We start from the raw sequence: 22,228 nt of genomic DNA, 5'->3' as shown, positions 1-22,228 counted from the left end.
CATCGCAGTCTATTAGTAAACACCAGTTGCATGATCTCTCATTATTAATCCATCACTTTATGAATGTGCTGTGCGTTTCCGCCTCCACACTAGGAAGCCATCATCACCGTCATCAGTTTCTGCAATTTATTTTGAAGGTGGATTAAAACTAATCTGTAGATGGCTCCGATTTGAAGAACGATTTTGCAGGTTGGTGGGTCTGTGACCTGTATCTCTTTCTGTTCTCGATTAAGACTCCCACAAACCCTCAATATTGACCATACTGCCTGGGTTGATGGGAGTTGTAGTCCAAAACAACTGTAGCGCCAGAGGTCACAGGACCCTGCATTATAGGCATCGCAGATAATGACGCCTATTTATTTTTTAAGTGATGACCACAAGTGCCAATTCAGAGCCAGATCACTAGATGGCAGTATATCCAGTGGATATAAATGATTTCCCTATCCATGCTGATTTTCTTTTTTTTTATATAGCACTCAATATCAAACTGAACCCCAGTAATAAAAGATGGTGGGCCTCATCACAAGCTGGACTTTATCCCGGCAGTGGGATACCGCACAATGCAAATAGCTTTACCACAACTCAGTCTGGGCTATTAGTGCAAGATCCCGATTTGTGGTAAGGCTGTAAGTCCCCATTTTTTCCATAGGACTCTATGGGGCATGTTGGGTGCTATTACCGTGACGAAAATAGCGTTGCAAATGGGTGGAAAGTGGCAAGATTTACCTCCAGCTGAAAGCTGGAGGTAAATATCCAACTTTCCGCCCAAACTCTCGATTGGGCGGAGCCCAAATGCGGTGGTAAAGCTATTACAGCCGCATTTGTACTGCTCCGCCCAACCCGTGATGAGGCCCAAAGTTGCTGGGGGCATAGCGAGATCACGAATTAAGCAAAGCCTTGCTACAATTGTAGGAAAAAGGGGGGGTTTTGCTCTCCAGCTGCGCACACACATAAAGTAAATAGGCAATTGCAAATATATATGAATGGTTTTAATCAAAAACTAATGCAGCCTGACACGTGTTTCGAAATGATCGCTCTTCTACTGAGGCTTAGTCTTGGCTTGGGTAAATTGTAATTACTAAAATTGAGGTGTAATTAATCTGTCATAAATTATTGACCATGGGCTCCCATTGATTTGCAGTTGCACGGACAGGTTATCGGTAAATTATTAACTTACAGTGCGTTCACTGTTAAGTGAGGAATTGTATCCTGTTGCACATCCAATAATTTAAATACTAACTCTCAGGTGTCATGCTAAAGAGGTACTTTTAATGTGACCATAGCAGCTTCAAGGGAGCAAATACATAAGAAATAAGGACATTCTACCCTGGTCATTAATAACTGTAATGACCTCCCATTTTCTCATTATTCCTTGAAGAGCGAGATTCCTTCATTACCACAAATCTCACAGGAGCTAAGTTCACATTCAAAACAGAGCGCAGGCAGGCAAAGACAGCAGAGTGCAAATACCACCTCCCCCTTCACTGTACTGTACCTCTATTCGTCAGTGCTTGGGTGAGTTGGAGACTCATCCAAACTTGGGGAGCTTTCGGTTCCTTCTCTGAACATCGGAAAGCGAAGGAAGGAAGAGGCAAGAGGAAGAGTTATAGGAAAGATAAGACAGACAACAAGCTGTGTTAGTGCAGTAAAGAAAGTGAAAGAGGGCGTTTTCAAGACAAAGCGGTTAGTGACAATATGCAAAGAAGCAACACATGTCCATCGCCAATGTAGAAGCAAGTTAAAACCCAGCGGGGACATGGAAGATACATTTAAGCTTTATTAATAATATAGTGTTCCGGGGAACAGTTTTGCGTTTCTTGAAACTTCTGAATGCAGAACAGTCAGGTTGAAAAAATAAATAAAACACTTTATTGGGCATAACCAAGTTGGTACATTTCTACTCCAGATAGGAGGGGCCTTTTCAGTTAACAGAATTAAAAGCTGATGGAAACGAATGCCATTTAATTATTTTCTTCTCAACATTGCATTTTCTAGTCTCGCATCCGTAGCTAAAGGTTCTTTTAATTAGTGTCTGGCTTAAATAGGTTCTTAAATTGCACAAATGTGATTGCAAGCAGGAAAGCGGGTTTGGGGGTTAAGGGGACCCATCAGCAACCAATTGGCAACTAAGAGAGGCCTTGCTGGTTTCGGAACACCCAAAAGGCTCTTGGCCAATAACTATTTACCAATGTCTTCTTGGTCATCCGATGACTGATCTTTGGAATCAACACTTTTGCAGTTTACACAACAAGGCAAAGCTTTGGTTCGAATGCAGTTTGACCCTTTGGTCTATATGCACAGCTTATCCAGGCTTGCACTTGTAATAAATCAATGCCCAAAGGTCCAGCAAAACCGGCTCCATTCGAAAGCGGGCCGTTGTTTTTTTTGTTGTTGTGGGGTAGTTGAGCATATATTTTGCACCAGTCTGACCCTTATTTCACCCCCATTTCTCCAAACAGCAGTGCCTTGTTTTTTTGTCAAAGACGTATCTGGTCAATGAGCACGGAAAACACACACAGAACTGGGATTTTATTCTGAAGACACTTGGATGTTGATGAGATTGGGTTCTCAACTATGGAATTAGGCACCAATGCTCAGAATGTCAACAATAAATAAGTATGGGAAAACGTGACACCATACATTTCAGTGAAAATCCCTTAAAATACATTTTTGCCACATTGTTTTGATCCAATACTGGCATCTCCAGGATCGCATGCCATTTGCTTGAGGGCTTCATTTGATGGTTCTTTTCAAGGTAGCCCATGGTAAGGCTTAGTCTGTTGTTGCTTTTTACTACAAACAGAAGCAACATGTGGCAATTGGTGGCCTATACCAAGTGGCTGCAAACTGAAGTTAAGGAGAATGCCAATTTTTAGATAAAATTTTAATCACTGTGAAAATGGCTGAAATCTCCAATTGAGACATACAGCGCAAAACACATTCTGAAAGTTAAAAGGGTTTTCTTTGAGCGTTTTCTATATCCTATAGCACTATATAGTGAATTGATAAAATAAATATGGTTTCTCAACCCTATAACATTTGTGCTTATGCATATGACACGCATTACTCACCGTAATAGCATTTCTGATGATTGTATCTGCTTAGATTCACATGATTTGCATATAGTCCGACATCTAGTGGTAATCGCAGAGTATTGCATTTTTCTTTCGAAGATTGAAATGGGACGTCGACATGGGCGTGATTGTAACACTATCCCTAGCGTGACGTGTAGTGTACCCAAACTCCCTCATGCGTCGAGGTCCCACCAGATTGTTTTTTCCACCCAACTAGTTGGTCGCTTTAAGATTAAGATTATCTACAGAATCCTTTGTTGAAATTTCAAATTGGAATGATCAAAGGAATAATTTTATTGACAAGCATCACTAAAGGAAAACATAAGCCTGAATACTTCCCAATGTCCATAGGCATGACTTATTCTCAATAAATTCTCCTGGCAGATTATCTGGGGCATCGGGCAACAAGATTTTGACAAGCTGACCTCAGCCGCGGTCAATAATTTCAGTTGACTATGCGGATTGTAGTGATGTCCAATTCGATTTTGTATTGATGCAGAAATTAGAATGGCAATTTGCTAAGCTTGTGCAACTCTAGGCTGGCACGGTTTAACTTTGCGTGATAACAATAATATCTAATTCAGGCCAACTGAAAAGGTCTTGGTAACGTGGATGTTGGCATGGCATTCTTTAACCTGAAAGGCTGGCACACGGGGCTGCACCTGGATATTTGAGAGCACATGGTGTATTTGAACACCATCTCGGTCAGGTTGACAAAGTAAGCATCCCAAGATTTCAGCATTGCACAGATATTTTTGAGTGTACCCCACATTATTTGAGGAACACTCGGATACAATGGGGAAGAAACCTAGCAGTCTGTGTGGTGAGGGGGTACCCCCCAAATGGCTTGAGGGTTCGGGTCCCTTGCACCCCATGAATTCACAGGCCATTAGTAAATTCTAAAAATCCAGATAGAATATTTACATTTGTTAGTGCACTCAGCCTGTTTTCATTTTGTAATAGTTGGTTTATGAACTGTTCCGTCTACAAAACTTGGTTTAGAAGATGCCAATATCTTTGGTCACATCCAATACATTTTAGTCGTGAGCGAGACACTCGCATGCCTTCTCTGCCCCCTCCTAATCCTCCTTGAGAAAATGTAATTTTCTTAAACCCCAGGAAATTAATGCATTTGAAACTCCATCTTGGTCCTTGCTATGTGTGTTTCAAAGCACATCACAGGACTGGCACTGTAAATTGGGAAGGTTGTGCCACGGTTGGGTGACGTTTTGACTCCTTCTGTAGGGACATGCAAGGCCAATGTTAGTTGAGCACGTGATCTGATCAAGCACCAAGAAGCATGTCGATGTTCTTAAATGATAAAGCTGCACACGCTGCTTTTTTACTCAAGGAGGATCTAGTTGCAGTCTACAGGAGTAACAATCATACTCCTGTTACACACCATTGTGCAACTGGAAAGCGTTGCTGAGTTTTCAAATGCTGCCGTAGTGAATACCCTCAATGACCTTCCCTTCTATGGCAATATTAATTGGTCATCAATGTTTAGTGGAATATTTGCAGATACACTGTATTCATGCATCCCATGTAATGAAAATCAGGAATAATTGTCACACACTAAGAAATCCATGGTGTTGTCCTGTTGGAATGCTGATAACACATTTGCCACTTGGCTGCACCTTATTGGCTTGCCCGGGAATTCCACTGGTTGTTTGGTTCCCCTTCAAAAAAGCTCTCTAACTTTTTAAAATATCGGTTTTGGGTATACACTACACGTCACGTTAGGGATAGTGTAACAGTCACCCCCATGTCGACGTCCACTTCAATCTTCGAAAAAAAAGATGCAATAATCTGCGATTTCCACTAGATGTCAGACTATGTGCACAGCATGTGAATCTAAGCAGATAAAATTATCAGAAATACGATTACAGTGAGTAATGTATGTCATTTGGGGTTATATGCTTAGCAGCTCGTCTTATGTGAACAATATGGATGTAGTGTATTGATAAGGAACGTGGTGATGGGTACGGGAGTGACACTGAATGCTTGTGGTAGGGATTGTACTGGACGAGTAGCTAGAAAAGTCAGGAGTGAGCGGGGTTTTGGCCAAGGGGTAGTTCAACAGAATCATGTGACACACTACAAATGGTATACAGTTTTTTTATCCGCTGGTCACGGCGGAGGTTTTTATAAATGCGTATAGGGGCTACAGAATAAATTAGTTAATGAAGAAGTTACCACTTTCGAACGCTCCGATGGTGAGATTCAGTGATGGGACAAATTAAAGTGCATGGACAGGTTCTCTCCCGAACAAGAATGCCCATCTCCCTTTTGATCTCTTGTCGTGTAGTCTCAGGGGTAGAGTGCTTTGACACTTCCTGGTATTCAAACAATCTCATGGATATAGCACCTAGAAGAATTTTGGTTCATGAAAAAATATATATATAAAATGTCTAGCGGCTTCTGGGTGCTCAAAACCAGTCTCGGGGTATATCACCCCAGCTGCTATTTTCACTCAACGATAGTAAAAGGGATGTAGCGCGAGCTCAGTATTCACTTGTAAATATAGTCCTAAGAGTAGAGCAACAAGCCACTATTTTTATAATTCGCTCAGATCCCTTCATTGCCGCAGGTTTTCAGTCTTCAGAATATGACGTTCTTCACACTGTCTATGCAATATATTTTACCTTTCACTCTCTGTAATGGATATAATGCCTCTCTCACTCTCCAAGGCAAAACAAAAACACGCTAAATCACGCTGCATAGCAGGGTCCATCCTGTTTAAGTGTGGCACCGGGTTTCGAACCGTACTGCTCAGCATTGTCTTATTTCCAAGGCAATATTGTTGCCTCAGAGCTATCCTCTGGGCCCTCACCTGCGTCTTGCCATATGTGTTGGACAACTCCTGTGGTCCTTCACCATTGACTATTGTGGGTTGCGATGATGGGAATTGTGGTCCAAAACATCTGGAGAACCAAAGGTTTCAGACCCCTGCACTTATACACATTCCTTGGCAGGGGTTTTATCAATTGGTTCAGCGTTCTGCAATAGTTATCTCTTTCTTGCAGATTTTAGCGTCCGATGCATAATGTTTCATTGATGACCCTGCACTGTCGCCTTCATACAATACATGATAACATTTCAGACTACTGGTGCTGTCAAAAGTGCCTTTGGCATTTCATGTTATTCTGCATTCAACAGGATGCCAAGTTCCATGTATCTTTTTATTTTGCTCTTTGCATCCAGCACTCTTTTCAGTTCTTAAAATGTCCATACTTGCTGGCAGCGATGCACCGTAGAAAAAGGTTACACTATGTTTAGGACGCGGGACTCACAAGAAGATTTGGACTACGACTCCCATGATGCCTCACCATTGACTAAGCTGGCTAAGGCTGATGGAAGTTGTAGTTCAAATCATCAGGACAGCCAAAGGTTGCAGACCCCTGGTCTAGGAGGATCACTTACGGGTTAAGTACTTGTCTACATCATTGAGACATTCTGCGCTTTGCAGGTTTGAATCCTCACAGTGCCGAGTCATCCCTACAACCTTCCGCTGTGGATCTGTTGAGTACCATTACATTGTATCTGCTCTATTATATGTTCTTTGATAGTTCTTGGAAGCCAGGGGACTCGAGCGTGAAGCGCTATGTTGAGAAAGTTGACATGATATCCTTTAGTTGTAACAGGCATTTTACCAGCTTTGAAAATATACTTTTTGTAAATTCACAGAAGATATTCACCTAATAGGTGCAACTAGGCGAATTTTCTTTTTTAAATATTGATATGAAAATATATATTTTTTTTATATATATATATGTGGGTCTTGACCACAAATCGTACAGTGACATGTTGCTTAGCATGCACACTACATATGGGAAGTCATGGTTTAGTAGTCTATACTGCAACACGTGAACGTATCTATTTCAATGTTTGAAGGGATCCAGCAATTGGTCGGGCACTTCTGGAAAGTGCAAAGGGAGGAGGGATAAGCAGCGGTCGAGTGGAAGGGAGAAGTTATCAACTGTAAAAACAAAGACTTATCTACTTTTCAGGGCCAACCATTGCATGTTACCCTTCTATCTGGACACTCGCCAGACCTTTCTGAATTTTCTTTTTCCTTCCAAATATTATAGTGAAGGACCATGGGTGCAGTGGACGTCACACTAAGGATAGTATTACTGGCACACCCTTGTCGACGTCCCTTTTCGAATTTCGAAAACAACTGTAATACACCGCAGCTTCCACTAGATGTCGGCCTATGCACAGCAGGTGATCTAAGCAGATTCCACAAGCCTCAGAAATCTATATTTTTTTTTTATTAAGACGGCTTCCATATTCTTTTCTTTGCATGAAAGACACAACAAAACGAAATCAGACAAAATGTCATCCATCTTTGTTTTTGATAAGTGGTCACAATAGCAGGGCTCAAAATGTGCACTAGACATTGGTTAGTGATAAGTGACTCTTGGCGAGTAAGTGTGCTGTGTAGAAAGGAGGTGGCAAGTGATTTTTTATGGCTGGCTACTGTCTTTCATCTTAAAAATGTTACCCCTCGAAGACAGAAAACCATAGAACTGTGTTGGCATTCTGTCTTCTGAGGTTTCAAGTTGCCAACGCGTTGGCACGCTTATGGGTAGCGACATTGTTTTGATTTACGGTTATGTGTCTTTGACAGTGTCCCCTTCAGTTGTTCTTTCTGCTGCTTTTGGGTTGATTTCAGGGAGATCTTGTAGGAAAATCTGTATCTTTTTGTCTTCATGTTTTTGTGGTCTGTTGGCGCAGTCTCTGTTTTCGTAGTTCCTGGTTTCCTCCGGCATCGCAGAAGTATGAGCCTACTCACGCCAGGGAACCACTTTATCAAAATACGTACAGCCCCTTTAAAAAAGCAGCCCCGCTAAAAACATGGATTCTTTGGGAATGGTTTTCTAAGAAAAAAACTTGCGTTGTGGGCATATGTCAACTTTAAAAAAAAATATTGTCAAAGACAAACATGTAAAATATTTTCAGAGTGCCGAATAATGCTTCATGGCTGGTTACGCTGAGCTCTGTCAAACAACCATTTCTTGGGTTTAGGATTGAACGTCTTTTGGCCATGCCGGTCAGATAGCACAGCGAGCTTAGCGCTCGCCCCTGATATCTGTGTGCAGCCAGCTGTGGCAGGTTTGAATTTCGGCACGGTCAACTCAGCCTTTCATCCTTCCGAGGTCGATAAAATGAGTACCACTCTGTGGGATAATAATGTCTTCTGTTATTTGAGCGCTGTGAGACCTAAGGGTGTGTAGCGCAACATACGAGATAAATTATTATTATTATGCCTTCAGCGTTTTGGCCTGATGAACCTGCAAATAACCGTACTCTTTGTTGCTTATTTTATATCTCCCATTTTTAGCTCCATCGGTTCTGATTGAAGGCTCCGCTCCCCCTAACCCCCAGCCCCCATTCCTCTGCATCACCGAATGCGCCCATCAGAAAGGTTAAACCTTTAAACAACCCTTCGGTTAAGCACAATCGAAATCAAACTTTGCCTTGTCCGCTCACATATTGCAAACCCTCATCGGAGTCTTTCACGAAGAGTTGACACCCACAGTGGTCTTCACACTATAGGGCTGCTTCCAATCGGGGGCCAAGAAGAGTTCCAGGGGTTGCGGGAGACCCCTTGAAAAGGGAGGGCGAAGATGCTTTAAATAGAAGATGTAAACAGACCTGGCAGTTGAAGGGCTCTGCTTACATTATTTTCACTCAAGGGTGGTTGAGCTTAAAAAGTAGAAACAGTACACCAAGGTGTACCATGCAGAAGAGTATTCGCCCCACAAGGGGGCAACATTTCTAAACATTTCTCATTCCTGTGGCTGGGTATGTTGCATTACTGGACAGATGGCAAACCCCGCCCCCTTGTCTTCCCTTCCTGGCCAATGTTCTTTTGGACTTGGGGTTTCAGGAGAGAGAGGTCCTTGACATACCAGAGTGGCTTGCTCTTTGCAGACAACAAAAAGCCCAGTGGAGGAACTAGGCTAATCCCTCACGGCACCCGTGACTCACCCGGTCTGCCACGCCAGGATGTGGTGGGGACTGCTCGGTGGTGTTGCTCCTAGCTCACTGGTGGGCGTCGAGCTCCTCGGACTGTGAGGTAAGGCAGCTGGAAAACAAAAGGAGGAGAAAGGTTAGACGGCGAGTCACATGGTCAGGGTCACGCTGGCAATGGTCACCAATCGGGACAGATGAAAGCAACCTGGCTGTGACTAAGGGTCTCCATGGGAGCGGCCCCACAATGACACACTCTTTAATCAAGGCCGTGTGCACTTCCAGCATTCATGCAGCAGTTTCTAAGGCCTCGGACTTCAAAAGGGTTGTGGGGGTACTTGGAATGTGCTTATTTCAATTTAGCACTCGGGAATCTTGCTGGTGAAGGGGGCAAGTGTAACCAAGGAGAAGCAAAAGTCTCACTCCACCACCCCAAAAGAACAGAAGCACAGAAAAACACCAGGGGCCACCCACGACACACGTAAAAGTCCCCACAAAGGGCCTAACCAGATGTATATAATCATTTTATGGACAGGGTGAGGTTGAAAAGATTGCAGCGGAGGCAACCGAGCAGTTCTAATCATATGGATTATGTTGCTTTTACAGAGAGGAAGTTCTTTATTTTTCTTTAAAAAAAAGACACACATTGATTCTTTCAAAGGCTCGTTCCAAAGTAACAAGGTATAAAGAGCGAATATTTGCAGGGGCCAAGTGTGTGATCAAATCTCGTGCCATTACAGCCCTCCCCTACATTTCACCGAGGACCATAATACAGAAAAACACTGAAAACATTAAATAAATATATAAAGGGTAGTGGGGTAAGGGGTTAAAATGAGTTGGGATGGAGTTGTGGTGGCGTTACAAGGGTAGAAAAGGAAAGGGATTGGGGGCTCCGTCGAAGAGAGTGAGCGGTGTAAGAGATTGTCGGGGTAGAGTAAAGGGGATCATGGGGAAACGCTGTTTTAAAATGGTAACATTTATGTTAAAATAAAGAGCAGTAGGACTCCCATTAAAGCAGAGTTGTACGTCATAATTGCGAAAATCGCTTTTAGCACCAGGGAAGGACCGTTTAAGTACATATTAAGCGTGGTCTCAATCTAAACGCACCATTTCTCCCCACTCGCCTCCAAGCTGTCTCAATAAATACAGTATCTCTTAACAAGCATTGGCAAGGCCAGCATTTTGGTTTAGTAAGCATATGATGGGTGTTAAGACGGATTTCTGAACTCTGTCCTGGTGGCGCAGAAGTTCAGAAGGCCAACCTAATTACTTGGAACAGGGTAACCTCAGGACGAGCCAGACCAATCAAGGTAGCGATCGCGGCGGTCAAGACTAGGTCTCAAGAGGGGTGAGGGTGACTGAAAGCCTGCAATGAGCACACACAGCAAGAACACTTACAAACTACTCCAAACAGTTATTATATTAAAAATATATACACATTTATTTCAAGGCCTTTAAAACAATGACCGTAGCGAGAAAATCACAATGTAACGATAGTAAACCAACACATACCATATCAACACAATATATATACCATTACAACAAGTCTCAAGCGTTATATGCACGAAATGTGTAGTCCACCTAAAAGGGAGGGAAAACAGGCAGTGCGCAATAATGCTTAGACCCAGTTCGCCTTCAGAGGCACCTAACTAGATGGAAGTCCGAGCCCTGCGAAGAGTGGAGCCTTGTGCTCAAAAGTACCTGCACGCGCTGGTGCCAACGGGCAAAAGGAGAAGCTCTTCGAGGGAAATCAGGCAGTTCAGTTTAGTGCACAAAAGAAGAAGAACAAGTTTCTCGACTCAAGCGCAGCCTCCACAGTGGGCAGAAGCAGAGCGCGAGTACGGAAAAGGGTGCTGTTTGACACAGCGGGGAAAAGCAATGGGCTCCTGCAGGAGGGCGACCAGATCCTAGCTATGCTACTCACCGGTCCCCGATGCAAGCAGACCCAGGCTTCTCCGCGTCAGTTTCAGCAGCTGGCAGGTTCAGAAGAGCAGGGAACGCCTTGTCGTCGTGTTGAGTAAAAAGACGTCCCAATCGAAGAAACCCGCACAGTTTGTTACCACAGCAGGGCAACGGAGCGGCCGTGTGTATCTGAGCCAAATGTATACTACTCACTTCAGACCTGGGAACGCCAAGTGTACGAAGCGTGTGAGAGTGACAACGACTCGAAATACTACACAACCTGGCGGCGGTTACAGAGCAAGACTCCCGTGTAAGCTGGTCAGTCAGCTGGATGGCCCAGAGACGCTTCCGAAGGCTTACTGGCAGGAGATGGTGAAGATGCCGAGAATAGCTGTTCCCGCTATTCCAAGGGTCGAAGTACCAGTACAGGCCTTCTGGTTCGATCAAAGGTGAAAAGGGTTTCACAAGGCGACAGCAGTGCAGAGGAGAAGTCCTTCAGCGGGTCACCAGCGATTCCTCGGTCCAGCCTCTTGGTTGCAGGATACTTGGCTCCTGTATTCCTTCATTCGTGAGAACTCAGGAGATCGACATGGTAGTGGTGTTTCCAGCCCCCTCTTATCCACGGTTCCCTTTGCGCCAAAACGGAGGGGACCCAATGGGAGATCCGCTCATCAACACTCACACCATTCGTGGACCAATCACGGACCACGGTGGTCCCAGGCATTCACACCACCCTAGACTTTCTGGCACCCAGGATGTGTATTGGGACCAGACATCCCAGCTCACATCCTGGAGGCACACACAAGACATGTAGAAGCCCGCGAAAGCATCCGTGTTTCGCGGGAAAGTACATGCCCAAATAAGGAAGGCCCCGGGTCGGCTCGACCTGGGGAAGGTGAAGGGAGCAAGACGGTCAGCGGACAGGACAAAGGAGCCTCGTGGTCTGGCCATTTTGGGAGCCAGGCCACCATTTTGGGTTAAGCGCGAGAAACGCGCTTAGAACGCCAAAAGGAGCTCAAAACAGAAGAAACGATCGCTGCCACCATTCCCGTCCCTGAATCACTTGCACCGATCAGATACAATCCTAAACGAGTATCTAGGGCCTGTAGAAGGCTAGAGACCCATGAGAGCTGTAACTTAGCTTACAGTGCCCTCTTGTGTCATGTTGCACGAAAGCCGCAACATGATAAAAGAAACTACGGGAAACAGCATTCCCCGGTACTGACTGTCTTAAGGGCATGTCAGTTTCCCCGTAAGAAAGGAGCGAAAGCCCAGAGGAGTGCGGCAGAAGGCTGCACTTCTCTGGCAAAGTCGAGAACAAGGTGAAAAACAACAGCAAAAAGTTTAGGGGTTGCCACATGGAAGGAAAATTACCTACAATTACGAAATCTTTCCTAACACTCGCCCCTCCCAGACTATGGACAGGGGGAACTAATCCACCCCTGGATGAGTCTCTTGTTCAGGTCGGTTAAACATTCTGGACAACCCATCAGCATTGCTATGTTGGACACCTGGCCTATGCTCAATAGTGAAGGTGAAGCCTTGTAGACTTATGGACCACCTAAGCAACTTTGGATTCTCCCCCTTCATGTTCATTAGCCACTTTAAGGGCTTATGGTCAGTTTTCACAGTGAAGTGGGTCCCATAGAGGTAGGGCCTCAGCTTCCTTAGGGCCCACACAACAGAGAAACATTCTTTCTCTACCGTGGACCATCTGAGCTCTCTGTCCTTAAGCTGGCGGCTAATAAAACCAATAGGGTGTTCCTTACCCTTCTCATCTACTTGTGATAGTACAGCTCCTATCCCAGTGTCAGAGGCGTCCGTCTGCACGATAAAAGGTCTTTGATAATCAGGGGTCCTGAGGACAGGGGCCTGGCACAAGGAGTCTTTTAAGCCATTGAAGGCCTTCTCACACTCGTCGGTCCAAGTTACCTTCTTGGGTTTCTTCAGAGTTGTGAGGGCAGTCAGAGGGGCAGCTATGGTGCCATAGTCTGCCACAAAATTGCGGTAATACCCCGTGAGTCCTAAGAAGGCTCTCACTTGGGTTTGCGTAGTGGGAGTAGGCCAGTCTTGTACTGCTTGTACTTTACTGGGAAGAGGCTGTATCCTCCCTCCACCTACTTCATGTCCAAGGTAAACCACTGAGCCTTGTCCAATCTGGCATTTACTAGCCTTTATGGTCAGGTGTGCTTTCTGAAGAGCCTGGAGCACAATCCCGAGGTGTTTCACATGGTCTTCCCAGGTGGCACTGAAAACTGCTATATCGTCCAGATATGCAAGACAGAATTCGTCCACCCCATTAAACACATGATTCACAAGCCTCTGGAAAGTGGCAGGTGCATTCTTCAACCCGAATGGCATTACCCGGAATTGGTAAAGGCCGTCTGGAGTAGAAAATGCTGTCTTCTCCTTGGCATGTTCTGCTAAAGCTATTTGCCAATAGCCAGCAGTGAGGTCAAACGTGCTGAGGTACTTGGAGGCACCCAAAGTATCCACCAGCTCGTCTGTTCGAGGCAAGGGGTGTGCATCTGTCTTGGTGACAGCATTCAGAGCCCTGTAATCCATGCAGAATCTCAATTCAGAAGTGCCTGCCTTTGGAACCAAAACCACAGGGCTGGACCAAGGACTACTAGAGGGTTCAATCACCCAAGGTCTAACATCTTGTTGACCTCGGTCTTAATATAAGACCGTACTTTGTCTGACATCCTGTATCCCCTACTTTTGGTAGGTACACTGTCTCCTGTGTCAATGTTATGTTTGCACCAAGGTGTCAAACCAGGCGACTGTGAAAACAGGGGGGAAAACTGCCTAAGCAAACTTTTCACCTCAGCCTGCTGATCAGAAGTCAGGTGAGGGGCCACTCGGACACCCTCAAAGGAGCTATCTGAAGGACCGCTTTGGAACAGGTTGGGGAGAGGTTCAGACTCCTCTTCCTCAACATCTGAAGCCAGTAGCAGTGCTGCGATTTCGACTCTTGGGACGAAAGCCTTCAGCCTATTCACGAAACACTTTTGGAGCCTGTCCAGGCCTTCCAAGGTCCACTAAATAGTTAACCTCACCCAGGGGCTCCACCACTGTGTAAGGGCCTGACCATTTGTCCTGTAAAGCTCGAGGCCTTATGGGATTCATGATCAGGACTTGCTGACCAGGTGTAAAGTTGATGAGGGAAGCTTTCTGGTTGTACCAATGTTTCACCAGCGCTTGTCCTGCCTTCAATTTATCACTAGCCAAGCCCATCAGAAGTGCCATCCGTTTTCTGAGCCCTAGCACATAATCAACTACGTTGGTAGTAACAGGGGGAGTGGGCATCTCCCATCCCTCTTTGACGATGGCTAAGGGTCCCCGTACGGGATGACCGAACAGAAGTTCGAAGGGGCTGAAGCCAACACCCTCCTGTGGTACCTCTCGGTAGGCAAACAGTAAGCATGGTAAAAGAAGATCCCATTTTCTTCTCTGAGGTTCCTCCAGAGCCCCAATCATGCTCTTTAACGTTCTGTTGAAACGTTCCACCAGACCATTGGTCTGGGGGTGGTATGCAGAAGAGAGCTTGTAGGTGACCCCACATTCTTTCCACATAGCCTGCATATACTTCGACATAAAGTTGCTGCCACGATCCGACACAACTTCTTTAGGGAAGCCAACCCTAGTAAATATGCCAAGTAAAGCTTTTGCAACTGACTTGGCAGTTACAGTTTTCAATGGGATGGCCTCAGGATATCTGGTTGCATGGTCGACCAGCACCAGGATAAACCTATTGCCCGAGGATGTTTGTGGGTCAAGGGGACCAACGATGTCGATCCCTACCCTTTCAAATGGTACCCCCACAACTGGGAGCGGTACCAACGGAGCTTGGATTGTTGCGCCAACCTTACCAGACAACTGAGGGGAGGCACAACTCCTGCAGTGACTTTCTACTTGCACCCCCATCTTGGGCCAGTAGAAGTGCATGGATAACCTTTGCTTGGTCCTCTTCATACCAAGGTGACCAGCAAGGGGAACTTCATGCGCCAACTGCAGGAGGAAGGGCCTAACAGCAAGGGGAACCACCAACCTCCTATGGTCTCCTTCTGTAGTCTCTGTGGGCTCACTATACAGGAGTCCACCTTCCCAATAAATCCTATGCGTCCCAGGAGGTTCACCCTCAAGCTGGGAGCAGGCCTGTCTCCTTAGGCCTTCCAGAGATGGGCACTCACGTTGGCCTTTACTGAATTCGTCCCTATCAGGACCTCCTTCAACCAACAAGTCTTTTAGTTCAGGATGATCGTTGGGGTCAAATACTTCAGGCATCGCCACCTCCTCGTCAGGCCCGGGCGATTGACCAACTTCCTCCACCGCAGTGGTAGGCAAGCTCGGGGGAATATTCTCTTTCCCTCGTCTTGACTTGTCGACTCCTTTCGCCTTGGGTTTCCCCTTCGGCTGGGGCAGCGTATTGGTCTTGGCCAATGCTGCCCGTGCTTGAGAGCGTGTGTAGGGTCTTTCGGCAGTGTCTCCTACGAGCCCTAAAGCTCTGAGATCATTACCTAACAAGACCTTTCCCGGGACGTTTCTCTGAATGCTCACTGGAATCCTGACTGCTGTACCATTTAAAGTAAGATTTACAGGTATTACTGGGAACATACGGAGTGGGCCGTCAGCCAACTTAGTGGGCATCAGAGTAGCTCTGGCAACTTCCTCTGAGTCTACCAAGGTAGAATCCACTACAGTGCGACTGCACCCACTATCCCTAAGAGCTGGAGTATCTACTCCATTGATCAGCACACTGTCTTTAAAGTAGTGCTTGGTATTATCCGGAATCCTAGCATAAGCCTCTGCGACTTTAGGCTCCCAGGAACCCAGGGAAACTAAAACTACCTCAGCCTCTATCCCGCTGGGAAATGAGTCTGAGGAGAAGGATGCTCCTGTAATCTCTTCTTCCTCGTAGGAGGAGAAGGCCAGATTGGCGGAGTGGACCCCCAAAGGTCTAACCTTACACCGGGGATCCCCCTTCATGTGGTCAGTTGCTTCACAAGCAAAACAAGATCCATTGGGTCTGTTTACATAGGGAGACTTATTGTAACCAGAGTTCTGTTTCGGAGGCTGACCTCCACTACCCTGTGAGTTCTCTTGTGTCTTACCCTTATTTTTCTTTTTGTGGCCCTCATGAGAAGAAGATTTATCAGATTCTCCACCCTCCTTATCCTTGGACTTTTTCCCTTCCTCCTGCTTACCAGGATGAGTTTTGTCCTTATGGGACACTCGATATGACACCCATAAGTCTGCTGCAATGGCCAGCTTCTTAGGATCTATCTCCTTCGAATCGGCCAAATGCTGCTTAAGCTCCGGGGAAGAAGATGCAAAAATGTGTTCCATCATGACATGATTTATCATGCCTTCGAAGGTAGAAACCTTATAACCTTCGACCCAGCCAGTTAAGTTTTTCAAGGACTCAGTGACATAAGATACCCAAGTACCACCTTCCTTTTTCTTATACTCTCTGAAACGTTTCAAATATTGGGCCGGAGTCTTCCCAAACTTTAAAATGAGAGTTTGCTTTAACATTGCGAAATCAGCTCGCTCAGCCTTCGACATTTCCATAATGGCACTACAGCCAGAATGGGGCAGTCTGCTGAGTAACCAGGCAATCTTATCAGCATTGTCAACTTGTTGAACTTCGCATGCATTCTCAAACGCATCCAGCCAGTCCATAATGTCATTCCTTTCCTCATTCACACTGAGCAGATCTTTCGGAAACCGTGGATGAGAGGAGGCCCCAGACCCATGTCCAGGACCCTTGGACCCATTTGCAACCTGAAGCTTGGCCAGTTCCAACTGGTGATTCCTGTCTTTTTGTTTTTCTGCCTGTTCGATTTTTAGTTTGGCTATGCTGAATTCAAGCTCGTGCTGCCTAAACCGCAGCTCTTGCTTCTAGAATTTAAGCATAGCCTCCCCATCAGCACTGGCAGAGGAAACATTAGACATCTCGTCCTCCCTGTCCTCGTGGTCGCGATGGATCAGTGCAGCGGCAGAACCGTCGGTTCTACCAGTGAGAGCAGCCCCACCTCCTTCCGCACTGTCCTCAGAAGTTATAGCGTCAAGCTGCGCTTCTTGCCACGCCACGATTCTTTGGATCATTTCCAATTTCGTGCCTTGAGAGGAAACACCTCTCTCCGCACACATCTTTTTCAATGTTTCTGAATTGGAAGCATTTAAGGTTAACAAGGTATTTGTTTCCATACTGTTAGATAGGACTATGGCCTTTTTAAAGTTATACTACAACAATTCACTACGTGTCCTGGTTGGAATAACCTGAAATGCCTTAGTTCGTGCGCAACACTGGATACCTTCAGTCGTATCCCACCGCTGTACACCAATTTGTTAAGACGGATTTCTGAACTCTGTCCTGGTGGCGCAGAAGTTCAGAAGGCCAACCTAATTACTTGGAACAGGGTAACCTCTGGACGAGCCAGACCAATCAAGGTAGCGATCGCGGCGGTCAATACTAGGTCTCAAGAGGGGTGAGGGTGACTGAAAGCCCGCAATGAGCACACACAGCAAGAACACTTACAAACTACTCCAAACAGTTGTTATATTAAAAATATATACACATTTATTTGAAGGCCTTTAAAACAATGACCGTAGCGAGAAAATCACAATATAACGATAGTAAACCAACACATACCATATCAACACAATATATATACCAATACAACAAGTCTCAAGCGTTATATGCACGAAATGTGTAGTCCACCTAAAAGGGAGGGAAAACAGGCAGTGCGCAATAATGCTTAGACCCAGTTTGCCTTCAGAGGCACCTAACTAGATGGAAGTCCGAGCCCTGGAAAGAGTGGAGCCTTGTGCTCAAAAGTACCTGCACGCGCTGGTGCCAACGGGCAAAAGGAGAAGCTTTTCGAGGGAAATCAGGCAGTTCAGTTTAGTGCACAAAAGAAGAAGAACAAGTTCCGCGACTCAAGCGCAGCCTCCACAGTGGGCAGAAGCAGAGCGCGAGTACAGAAAAGGGTGCTGTTTGACACAGCGGGGAAAAGCAATGGGCTCCTGCAGGAGGGCAACAAGATCCTAGCTATGCTACTCACCGGTCCCCGATGCAAGCAGACCCAGGCTTCTCCGCGTCAGTTTCAGCAGCTGGCAGGTTCAGAAGAGCAGGTAATGCCTCGTCGTCGTGTTGAGTAAAAAGACGTCCCAATCGAAGAAACCCGCACAGTTTGTTACCACAGCAGGGCAACGGAGCGGCCGTGTGTATCTGAGCCAAATGTACACTACTCACTTCAGACCTGGGAACGCCAAGTTTACGAAGCGTGTGAGAGTGACAAGGACTCGAAATACTACACAACCTGGCGGCGGTTACGGAGCAAGACTCCCGTGTAAGCTGGTCAGTCAGCTGGATGGCCCAGAGACGCTTCCGAAGGCTTACTGGCAGGAGATGGTGAAGATGCCGAGAATAGCTGTTCCCGCTATTCCAAGGGTCGAGGTACCAGTACAGGCCTTCTGGTTCGATCAAAGGTGAAAAGGGTTTCACAAGGCGACAGCAGTGCAGAGGAGAAGTCCTTCAGCGGGTCACCAGTGATTCCTCGGTCCAGCCTCTTGGTTGCAGGATACTTGGCTCCTGTATTCCTTTGTTCGTGAGAACTCAGGAGATCGACATGGTAGTGGTGTTTCCAGCCCCCTCTTATCCACGGTTCCCTTCGCGCCAAAACGGAGGGGACCCAATGGGAGATCCGCTCATCAACACTCACACCATTCGTGGACCAATCACGGACCACGGTGGTCCCAGGCATTCACACCACCCTAGACACTCTGGCACCCAGGATGTGTACTGGGACCAGACATCCCAGCCCACATCCTGGAGGCACACACAAGACATGTAGAAGCCCGCGAAAGCATCCGTGTTTCGCGGGAAAGTACATGCCCAAATAAGGAAGGCCCCGGGTCGGCTCGACCTGGGGAAGGTGAAGGGAGCAAGACGGTCAGCGGACAGGACAAAGGAGCCTCGTGGTCTGGCCATTTTGGGAGCCAGGCCACCATTTTGGGTTAAGCGCGAGAAACGCGCTTAGAACGCCAAAAGGAGCTCAAAACACAAGAAACGATCGCTGCCACCATTCCCGTCCCTGAATCACTTGCACCGATCAGATACAATCCTAAACGAGTATCTAGGGCCTGTAGAAGGCTAGAGACCCAAGAGAGCTGTAACTTAGCTTACAGTGCCCTCTTGTGTCATGTTGCACGAAAGCCGCAACATGATAAAAGAAACTACGGGAAACAGCGTTCCCCGGTACTGACTGTCTTAAGGGCATGTCAGCTTCCCTGTAAGAAAGGAGCGAAAGCCCAGAGGAGTGCGGCAGAAGGCTGCACTTCTCTGGCAAAGTCGAGAACAAGGTGAAAAACAACAGCAAAAAGTTTAGGGGTTGCCACATGGAAGGAAAATTACCTACAATTACGAAATCTTTCCTAACACTGGGCATTTGCCAGGCACTGCCATAACAGTACTACCTGACCGTAAGATGGCAACAGCTGGAAAATTGTATAATTTAACTAGTATTGTGCCAGACAAAAGCCTCTTGAATACCCATAAACAATCCCAAACCGTTGACATTGTCGATGCTTGTTTTGAGCAGAACTTCAGTGCAAAGAACAGATGTAAATGAAACGGCTGTAAGCACGCCTGGCTATTCCACCAGAAGCACATCTACAGCTATTCTTAAGCCATTGACTCCAAACCGATCACTCCGAAAAAGCACTGGCAAACTAAGTTTGATGTTGCTTCTTGATATGTCAAAGAAATCGCTGGAGGATGTGTTTTCGGTGGGAAAGGCAGACAATGGGTGGAAATATCCATACTCATTAGGATGTCTAGGTGCCGTCAGTGGGTGGGTAAATAACCTAACAACATCCACAAGCTGTGCTCCTCTTCACGCGTCATCTTCCTCCTAGTAGTGACTGATTGCAATCGTTTTGGATTACAGTTGGTGCTTAAGCACCACCGAATGGCCAAAACTACAAATAGTTGCCCGTGGTCGCCTGCTTGGACCCTTTAAAAAAACGAGAGCCACCAGAGGTCAAAAGAGATTCACTGTTGGTGGCCAACCAGATGTCAGCATCAGAACCATTTTTTATAGGGTTAACTTTTGAGGGCATAGCTACATGAGTGGATGTTTTTGATAGCCACTGGTAACTCTGGATCCGACTCTTAAGTATGAAGGCTCATGTCTCTACAGTAGTGGCGGGTGTGGTATACTATGTTAAACTACTGGCTCATTTGAGGCCTATGATTTCTCAAGAAAGTGCAGAGACAATTGCCAGGGCAATAATCGTAGCAAAGCTGGATTATTGCTGCAGTCTATTGCTAGGCATTAGTCAGCTAGTACTGCATAGGCTGCAGGTAGCTCAGAACTAGGCGGTCAGAGTAGTTCTCAGACTTCCCAGGCACAGCCACATAACAGAGGCCAGGCGATCTCTTCACTGGCTTGCCATTGAATCCCGGATCTCTTTTAGGTTATTACTTTTAAATGCAGGCTACAAGTTATGACCGCTTACCTACAAAACCATATAAAAGAGAAATGTAATCAACAAACTCTCAGATCAGGAAACCAAAATCTGATAATTCAGCCTAGATGCAAGACCTCAAAGGCTGAACATGGGGCATTTAATGTGAAGGTGCCTTCGCTGTGGAATAAATTGCCTGCCAGACTAAGGAGACTTAATTACCTCCAAGTCTATAAAAAAGAACTGAAAAGTCTCCTTTTCTCCTGAAATCGTGCCAATCTGGCTGCTACCTGGACTCAGGAATTTCATCTCTCTGTTTCTTAGTTAACCAGTCCTTAAGTAAAGTCCTGCTTTGGTATCTTGTGGGGGACCCAGCTAAAATCTCTTGGGGTCTCTACTTTTCGTGTTTTTCATGTGTCTTGTTGTCTGTCTACGCTGTCTTGTCTTAGTCTGCGCCTTTATGCCTGAGGGCCAATAGTGCGCATAACAAATGCAATGTAATGTAATATCTGGTGAGTGGCCACATGTCAGTCATGTGTGAGTCCTTCAGCCAGCAATACTTTGTTTTGGAACTTGCACCTACTGCTTTATTATTGTAAGTGTGGTCCTACAGCCATCCCACCTGCCAGGAGTACAAAACAGCACAGCGGACAGCCTCAGCAGGCAGTCAAAGCAATTGCACGGGTGGGAAATCCACCAACAACATTCAGGCGGTGGGATTAACAGTTCATAGACCTGTTTGCCTCAGCCAGCAAAAAATTGCCTGAGTTTTGCAAGCAGAAGTCCGCAGCGGGGGTCCAAAGGAGATGCACTCTCGTTCCCATGGACAAACCTGTTTGCCCCCCCCCCCCCACGCCAGTTATACAGTGGGTGATTCAAATGATCATGAAACATCCTTGCAAAATCATTCTCATTGCGCCAAACTGGCCATGACAAACTTGCCACTCGGACCTACTCCAGTTGTCAGCGGATCGTCCGATAAGGCTACTCGGGCAAGCAGACATCCTTTTGCAGGACCACGGAAGGGTCCTACATCACGATCCGCAAACCGTGCAGTTTACAGTGTGGCTCCTGATTTTGTAGAATTTGGCCAGCTAGCAATCCCATAGGTCTGTAAAGACGTCTGTCTGAAAAAAGTTCTGTGACTGGTGTCAAAGGCAGCAAATGCTAGAACCACTCAACGTGACCCCGGAACAACTTCTCCCTTACCTATTCTCATTGGCAAAACAAGGTCTCAGTCACTCATCCATCAAGGTACGCTAGGCGACCACCTCCAGGTATACAAGGAAAAGGAGTTGCACGTCCTTGTTCAGCAACAGACTAGTGAAGCGTTAACTAAAAGGGCTTTTTAGAGTCTTCCCGCCAACTAAGGCGACTCCGCCGGACTGGAGCCTCAATAGAGTCCTCACAGAATTGATGAAAAAGCCATTCCAGCCAATGGCCACGGCCAACGTAAAACACGTGTCCTGGAAGGTGGCCTTCCTAGTGGCAATCACGACAGCCCGAAGGATGTCAGAACTGCATGCATCAGTGGTCAGCAAGCCCTGCCTGCGCTTCCGTAGAGATAAAGTGCTACTTATGACCAATCCAAAATTAATTCCAAAGGCATTTCACTAAAATGCAAAAATAGCGCTACCTGTGTTTTTTCCAGAAGCCCCTATGCCCGCGGAAGTGGCGTTACAATCTTTGGACGTGAAAAGAGCCATCACAGAACCAAGTCATTCAGGGCGTCCACACAAATCTTCATAGCTTTCGGCCCTGCCAATAAGGGTAAAGCTGTATCCAAACAGAGCTTG

General features: G+C 46.2%; 1 protein-coding gene across 9 annotated transcripts in view; it reads right to left on the bottom strand.

Annotated features, from left to right (window-relative positions):
- The window catches only part of FRMD4A (FERM domain containing 4A), an 897,536-nt gene that overhangs the window by 12,962 nt on the left and 862,346 nt on the right, over positions 1–22,228 (bottom strand). For 6 of the 9 annotated variants that reach the window (XM_069627926.1, XM_069627924.1, XM_069627922.1 and 3 more), the window contains exon 22: positions 9,072–9,168. In XM_069627926.1, the coding sequence (XP_069484027.1) occupies positions 9,072–9,168 (97 nt within the window). Of the gene's footprint in view, positions 1–1,495; positions 1,562–9,071; positions 9,169–22,228 lie in introns of all 9 variants that reach the window. The other 3 variants (XM_069627927.1, XM_069627921.1, XM_069627923.1) reach the window with 1 other exon arrangement.

Source organism: Ambystoma mexicanum, chromosome 12 (genome assembly GCF_040938575.1).
Source record: "Ambystoma mexicanum isolate Mex_15411 chromosome 12, UKY_AmexF1_1, whole genome shotgun sequence".
Classification (NCBI taxonomy): Eukaryota; Metazoa; Chordata; class Amphibia; order Caudata; family Ambystomatidae; genus Ambystoma; species Ambystoma mexicanum.
This window is presented reverse-complemented; position numbering and strand designations above follow the sequence as displayed.